General features: G+C 40.1%; 1 protein-coding gene across 1 annotated transcript; it reads left to right on the top strand.

Annotated features, from left to right (window-relative positions):
• Positions 1-6,042: 6,042 nt before the first annotated feature.
• Positions 6,043-7,205, top strand: MELLADRAFT_69192 (uncharacterized protein; the record flags this gene model as incomplete). Its single annotated transcript, XM_007418036.1, has 4 exons — positions 6,043-6,419; positions 6,448-6,791; positions 6,876-7,129; positions 7,182-7,205. The coding sequence occupies 4 exons, from the start codon at positions 6,043-6,045 to the stop codon at positions 7,203-7,205; spliced, it is 999 nt and encodes a 332-aa protein (XP_007418098.1).
• Between the last annotated feature and the right edge of the window lie 955 nt (positions 7,206-8,160).

Raw genomic sequence — 8,160 nt, 5'->3', positions numbered from 1 at the left:
GCAGCAGATATGTAGTGGTGTACTCTTGAATTTATTTTCATTGAACAACAATCAGGTGAAGATGCGTCATGACCTAAATTGATCATTCTTACCACTTTCAATTCACTTAGTTTTTTGTTTCTCTTTTGACCTTCTGCTATCTTGGCCAACATTTGTCAGATTTCAGGAAGAGAGAAAGAGAGAGATAGGGAAGTATAAAGAGCCAAATAGAGAAAAGCAGTTATTTTTCTACTCCTATAGTCTCATGACTGTAAGATCAACCACACTGATGAAGAAAGATGATGCAGTTATATATGGCACAGAGTGTAAGGAGATTAAAAAGAAGGAGACACTATTTTTGAAACTTCTCTGTACTATAAAATGACACTAGCACAATTAGCGGCGGGTGCCGCCTCAACGGTCTTAACCTGTGCTCATACTCAACATTCATCATCCATTTGCTCAACTTGTAAGTCATTCTTTATTTGTATCTTTGACCTGATGTAACATCACAGGAGTTTGTAGGAAAAATGATGAAACTCCCGCCCTGAAGTTTGGCAAGTTGTACTGAACCATATGCTCAAAATCTTTACATTTATTGCATTTTACTTGTATTTTTCTCAATAATTTCATCACAATAACAAAAATCCCAATCACAATTCTGATACAAAAAACAAAATTCCTTTGAGAAACACCTTGTACTGAGAAACTATTACCTCTTCAAATTGCTCACTATTCATTGAAAGTTACTCAATATTTCCAAATCAACCATTGTTTACGCCATCTTGACATTTTGAGATAGATTGGTGATACATTCCTATAACTTTGCAATCATACCAAAAACCTTGTGTTAGTGCATGAGTTGGAGGAGTCATGATCATATTGAAACAAACCTTGAGAGGTACACCATTGGTTTTGCTCATCAAGTGTTGTTCAGCGGGGCAATGGATTCTGTAGGTCCTCCAGCTTTTTCTAACACCAGAAACCCTTTCAAACTTTGAATCTGATGCAAATCTACAAAATCAATTTTATTAACACAAGTAAATGTGTTGAAAATGAATGATCCAGGATGGGCAAGAAATGGATCTGAAAGTGAAGATTTATTGGAATTTGACAGAAGAGAAAAAGACGACATGAAAAACATGAACAAAAATTAAACTTGTCAGAAATCAAATTTGAAATATTCAAGATCAATTCAATGGAAAGTCAAAACCAAATTTCAGAAGAGGAGTTGACAATTTCAAAGACGGATTTTGAAGAAATTATGGCTGAAAATGTCATACTGATCAGTGAGCTTTACTTCTTTTGATAGCAGTTTTTCTCCAGTTATTTACACTGATTATTTTTCTTCTTTCCTCTGGACATCACTTTGTTTTCAAAAAACAAAAAACAAATCAATGATATAAATTGACTTTAACAGGATTAAAAGAAACACATTTGGCAGAGATACTTGAAGTTTTGATATTGTTTGACACACAATCATCATTTTTGAAATCTTTTGAAACATATTGATTCAGTTGATTTGGTGTCAAAGGTGGTATAGTTGGATTTGATATTCAAGTCGTATACCTCAAACGTTTTCTAGTAAATAAAACATAGATTAATCCTTTTTTGGGATTCCAAAGCGTTTCTTTTACCATCTTTTGTCATTCATTAAGTAGTCTGGATGTTATTGTATTTAAAAACTAAGTCATTTCATTGGCTGCATTAGGTTTATTAAATGTTCCCAGCTAGGAAATAGTTCACCCAGTTGCTTTGGTGGATCTATTACTGGCTTTCCTTTGTATGTTAAACTGATAGATGATCAAAGGAAGTTAACAACAGCTAAATGTTTCTTGTATGGGAGTGATACATACGACTTACTTCTAGGCAACTGTGCTGTCAATGAACAGATCATACTTCATCTTAGGATGTTTCAAATCCCTTGATCTATTGTTATTGTTGAGAATTTTTGATTACCCCTAGAAATTATGAAGCTCATGTAGATCAGACAAAAGGATCCAAAAATTGAGTTGGAGTTCATTATGATCACACAACCTGGAATGTATTTCAACAGTTTGACTTCTCCAGATTGACCAAGTCCATTCTCCTGAATGAGTGTTTTTCTAGGTAATCAAAACTGGTTTAGTGGTGAAGTCAAAAATTCCCTCACAGTCTCATGGATCATGGTAGCAGCAACTACTCGGCGGTCCCACACATTGAAAACTTCAGCATGGGGATTTGAATCATATTGATCAAGACAACAGGTATCTACACCTGAGAGGACTATCAAGTTTGGGACATTCTGCATGACATCCATCAACTCTGAGTGTTGGATGTGAAGCCAGCCCAAGTATCAACCACTCAATCTGGACCACACCAAAGGGTCATGAAAGGAGTTGATGAGATCACAAATTGGAAAGTGACAGTTTCATTGACAGCTCCAGCCAACCAAGATATACTTGTTTCTGAGTAGGACCTAGCATTGTCTTTTCTGCATCATCAATCTGCTGGTCTGGACTTTGATAACGACAACACTCCCATACAAAAAATGCCTCGTCACCATGCCAAAACCAGTAATAGTTCTTGCCCTTTCCAGGCCCATCATAATTGGCATTGTTGAGATAATGCTTGTACGCTTTGTTTACTTGTTAGAAGGTTGGGTCTGCGTCATTGTCTTGACCTGCCCAGTCGTTGTAGATCTTTGAATGTATAAAAACTCAGTCAACTCCTAGGTTGATAGACAATATGTTGTCTGAAATGCACTCACTTCATGATCATCATAGATATGAATAGTCCTCATGATGGACTGCAGGAACTGTAAATGAATTCATCATGTCAATCCCAATAGAGTCCTGTAGAGGAATCAAAAATTCAAGTCTTAATGGATGGTCTACCTTTTTCCATCCTGCGCTTGCGTAAGATTGTCAGTACTTTCTCCAATAATCTTGTACACAATTTCCAGCTTAGAAAGGTGATTTGGCATAGATAAACTCGCCAAGGACCAATACCAAGTCCAAATGTCGCTCATGAGGAGCAATTTTGGCTAGCTCTTCTGCTGCACCGTTGTGAAGGGGTGATCTGAGAGGGTGGTATGGAAACCCAGCTGCACACTGTGAAAGAGTGCCAAACAGACGTATCAGATGATCTGGTCATACGAAAACACTTATGAGTCAGAATAATGCACGTTTGATACACCGGGTGTATGCAGATGGAAAAAACCCTTCATGAACCGCGTTAGATGCAAGGCGTGGATCAGGGACCGTCCTAAAGCATCTTACAACAGCGAACCAATCATGATGCGTGTTGGAGGATTACAAGGATGTTAACCGATCTAATTTGTGCGGTCAAGGTTGTGCCGCTTAGCTTCGGAAGCAAGTACCAGGCCATACATTGTCAATCTCAACTACTGAATTCTAGTCAATTTCATTAGATGTAAACAATTCGCGTCCTACTATCCAATCCCCAACAGGTTTTCTTGGTCAATAGAGGACATTAGCACCTACTGAGATTTCATCAGAATCATATAGTTCCGAACCTGTTTGATCACGAGGTGGAATTTGAGCATGAATCTTGGCCCAATTTTCACCTACTGCTCCTACTCTCACCAATGCTAAATCTTCTTCACCATTTGAAAAATGAGTCCTGAAGCTCACATCCATACAGAATGCTGTCAAGAGCAAGTTGACTAATAAGATGAATCGATTAAAGCCAAGAGAATTTGTCAAGATCCCAAGAATTGACTCAAAGAGCCAAACTGGTCTACTCAATTGAGGAATGGACTTTGTGGTTATTGGATGCGATAGTGTCTTCTAAATTTGCTGACCTTTGTGAAAACCACTTTGCTATTCAATTCAAATCGGGGATTGCTTTGAGATGATCTTCTTGAAGTTGTTGTCAATCTGAGAATCCTCGATTTGATGAATTGCTAGACAGGAGATCGATGACATTGATGAGCAGACGGGTGACGTGCAAATCGACTATTGAGTCAAGAACCGTCATGATCGAGAAGACGGTAGACGTGTGATTTGTTGAGAGCCGAACCCGGTGCCGTATGCTTCAAGAGTTGATTAATTGATCATCTACTTTAAGTCCGGAATCATATGCAGGAGAATGATCAGAAACTAAATCAACTTGAGCAAACAGTTTTATCAAATTTGTTTCCCTTTCTTTTGTTGATGATGACGATGGGACTGTGGATGGGTTTAAAATTAATGGTAACGTTTTGGATATCTCTTCGATTATTAACTTTAGATCGCTTTTTGATTCATGAACCCTTCCTCTTGAAACTCTAACTGATGATAAATTGGTGGAAATCCTTGGTGATTGTTTAATGATGGATTTAACTCTGTTTGATTGGTTTTTAAGACTTCAAATTGTTCATTTAATTCAAATTCAATTTCTTTTTTTCTCTGTTACAAACAAAAATTATCAACTTAAATCAGTTCTTAGAAAGTTTTTGTTTGATTTTTCTTTAGTAAATAGATTTTGATTTTTTTTGGTGTACACTTACTTTTGAAAGATAATCATATCTTTCTGTTTGTGTGGATTGGAGATCGGTTTTGGTTGATGTGATGGATTTATTAAATTTACTTTCATTTGATTAATCGATTATAGAATTGCTACAATTTATTGAAGAAGCGGTCAAGCGATTGGGAAGAGACACAGTGAGGTCAACAGGTTGGGGAGTTGTTCGTGAGCAATGACAAATGAAATGGGAGGCTTGAGGCGCGTAAGAAAAAGATTATGGTTGGAACGCGTAAACCTCAAAATTTGGAATAGGGATTGGGAGTTTTTGGAGTTTTGCCGCCAAAGGCGGTCTGCCTTTAACTTGAATGATAATTGATTTTATCCAATCCATCAAAAGAGCTTAATATTTTTTGATCTCTCAACAAGAAGTGCACATTTCTCCTCTTGATAATGAAGAAATAAATTGATTTTTTGATAAGGGTTGGTAACTTCAGTCTGATTTCTAACAAAGAACCATAATCATACATCCATTGAAAGCTTTTAGTCAGATTAGAGAAGAGATCCAACCATTCATCATGAAGAGAGTTGTGAATTTCTTGCAAAATTGACTTTTATTAATTTTTTCCATTGATACTTCTCAGTTATAAGATAATTTGGCGATTCATGAAGAATGATAATTTAGGTTCAGCTTCAGTAACAAGTTGGTGCCAAGAGACTGACTTGAGTTCAAATCTGCAACTACTTTGATCATTTTGAAGTGAAACTCCAGAAGCATTATGCAAAGAAAGTGAGTCCATCATTGTTCTGTGAATAAAGGAATAATCAAGAATGATGTCTTTGTATGAAAGCCTATTCCCAAATATCAAGCTCTTAAACCTGGTTCAGCAGGTTTTCATCAACATGTCACATCCAATCAGTCACCAGATTCTTCCACAGAGACAACAAGCGGTCAACCCAAGAATTTAATTGAAATACCTGATTCAGAAGATTTTCAAGGACTGCCAAATTGTCAGAATCCATCTTATCCTCAACTTCCGGAATTTGATCAACAAACTCAGAGTCATACAATCAATTCTTCTGATGATAATCAATTTTGAGATCAACTAGACGTCTTCACTGCAACTGAATCAATACCTATCAAGGCTTTTAGTTTTTCAGTAATTTTGCAATTAAAATCTTTATAACCAAACTATATTTATTTTCCAGTGTCCAATTCTGCTGCAAATTCTACATTCTTTGAGAGAACCCTGGAGGCACTCCTTGGTTCAAAAGCCCAGGGGGACTTAGTGGAGCTAAGGGTAGCCATGAGTGACCCGTGTCTGCGGCCCGCACCCAGGATACTTGTGAAAATCCTGATGCCATCTTTTTCGCCGCAGACAAACTCACTCATACCCTCAAGCCCCAACCGATCACAGATCATCTAAGTCCTTGACACAGTCTATCTGTCTTGTCAAATTAAATTTAAAAAGATCTCAATCTCAAATCCGTGAATAATTTTAGTTGCAGGTGGATAATCATAGCTTCAGACATCAAGAAAATTAACAAATTCTTTTTACGGACACAAGACTTAGAAAGATTGATCAGATGGACAAATCTATGGAAGACAGATTAGAAATGGCAGAAGCAAATTTGGCAAGGGTGACTCGAGCAATGTCGGCAGCGAACACATCAACGTCCGTCCCAGAAGGTGGCCCCAGTCAGACCGACATGGCTCAAACAGAAGGTCAAGAAGGCACCACCGGTGGAGGTCTCGCTGAACAAATGGATGCCAACCATCAGATTGGGCCTACGGCAAACCAGCTCAATACCGTGGTTGAAGAAGTCAAAGAGGACTTGGATGGAGTTGCTATCCTTGAGATGGATCCCAGGTCAGAGACCGAGGACGACACGTGGCAACCTCACGAACACGCAGGGAAGGAGAAGGGAGCGAGGGAAGACACTCCTACAGACGAAGAGGAGAGCTTAGCGGAAGAGGATATGGATCTGAGTAAGTTCATTTACTTAACAATCCCTTCTTAGTCACTCCAATTTCGTTGTTCTCCTTCCTTTTTATATCGGACACACTGCCTCCTTGCCTCCCATTATGCACCTATGTAGGGTACTTCGATCACAAATGAATTTAAATATCAACAACACTGCCAAAAAGACGTATAAGAAGGTACTTCGATCACAAACAAATTTAAATATCAACAACACTGCCAAAAAGACGTATAAGTCGAATAGTATGAGGAGATATCAAGATGATATGAGTGGCAGTATATTAAGCCCACGTAAGACCCTGTCGAATGACTCGGGGCAAGCTATCCCGGCTGCTAATAGGTGTTGCTACGAGGCAGGTGTTGCTGAGAGCGTTGCTAAGAAGCGTGTGTTTCTGAAAGCGTAGACAAGATTGAAAAAGATGGTTCATGATACTTACAACACTGTGTTGATTTGCTCAACTGTAACAGCACACGGTGATCGAATCCTGATGCTACAAGCTAGGATAGATGATGCATACATGAGAAGAGATTACGCGCTGGGAGCAGACCTTCTAGCGAAACTCACGGAAATGATTACCAAAGAGACGGCTAGACACTACGCTCCTGCACCTAGAAACGACGCTCAAACGCCAGTTCTAGCCCTTGTTCCCAATCATTCACACAAAAGACGGACCACGCCTCATCGCCTGATACAAGAAAACCTCTCTGATTTCTCGACGAGTGTGAGACAAGAAACACGAGTTGGCCCAACCCCGGTGGAATCTAGGATTGTAGTCGCACGACCGGAACCGCCTCTAATTTGGAGGTACAATGGTGACCGCCGGAGCCACTCGCCATCTACTATCGGGGAACCTGAACCTGTGAGAGAAACGAACGCCACACCACAAACAAATACGGACGTAGCAAGTAGGGCGAAGGCCATGCCGGAATCAGGCAAAGGCCGGATGATCTTAGCGAACGGGGATGTGATAGAGAACGGGAGGTTAATGTTGAAAGATAAGACAACGCAGCTGGAAAAGTCTCTACCTTCCCTGAGCCCGGTGCTGTCGCACTATCTACGCACTTTCAAGGCATACGTCCCGTTGCCAGTCTTTGACAAATTATGGCTGATTCGTGATCAACAAGCACGGGAAGGGACAGAACCGCCCTCAGAATCTAAATTGAACAAGAGCGGCTCAAACCTGCGGATGTATGGAGGCGACCCACCTATGGAGGAGTTAACAATGCAATACGAGCATTGGCTGGACTGCTTCACCCTTCTCTCAAGATACATTCAGGATGCGGGTTGGATTACTTTAGCCAAAAACTTGAAAATCCACAAAGAGATAGTGGTAGAGCTCCGGGAGACGAATGGTGGGATGGTAGCGCTTCGCTATTGTGAGAGAGTGCGCGAAGGGGTAATGAGAACCAATGTAGGAGGAAAAATTGTCAACGTGTCGGAACTACAGCGGACAATCCTAGATGAAGTGAAGCAAGTGTGCGATAATTTTGGAGAAAGAGCCCTCAGGTTGAACCCGTACGCTCCGGGCAGTTCCAAAGATCACTTAGACCCGGAATCCGGCCTGCCGAGAGCGAAACATGGGAGTGGTACGTCGAAGAAGGCATCGATCACATTGGTGAAGGCGGAAGAAGGTTCCTCAGGAGGCAAGAGGAAGTCATGGTTACCCAACGACCAGTGGGAAGCCAAGTTGAGAGCGAAAGGAAAGTGGGTAGAAAAGAAGGAAGGACCAAGTAGGAGATCAGACCATGGTGA

This window comes from Melampsora larici-populina (assembly GCF_000204055.1).
Source record: "Melampsora larici-populina 98AG31 unplaced genomic scaffold MELLAscaffold_83, whole genome shotgun sequence".
In the NCBI taxonomy this organism is placed as follows: domain Eukaryota; kingdom Fungi; phylum Basidiomycota; class Pucciniomycetes; order Pucciniales; family Melampsoraceae; genus Melampsora; species Melampsora laricis-populina.
This window is presented reverse-complemented; position numbering and strand designations above follow the sequence as displayed.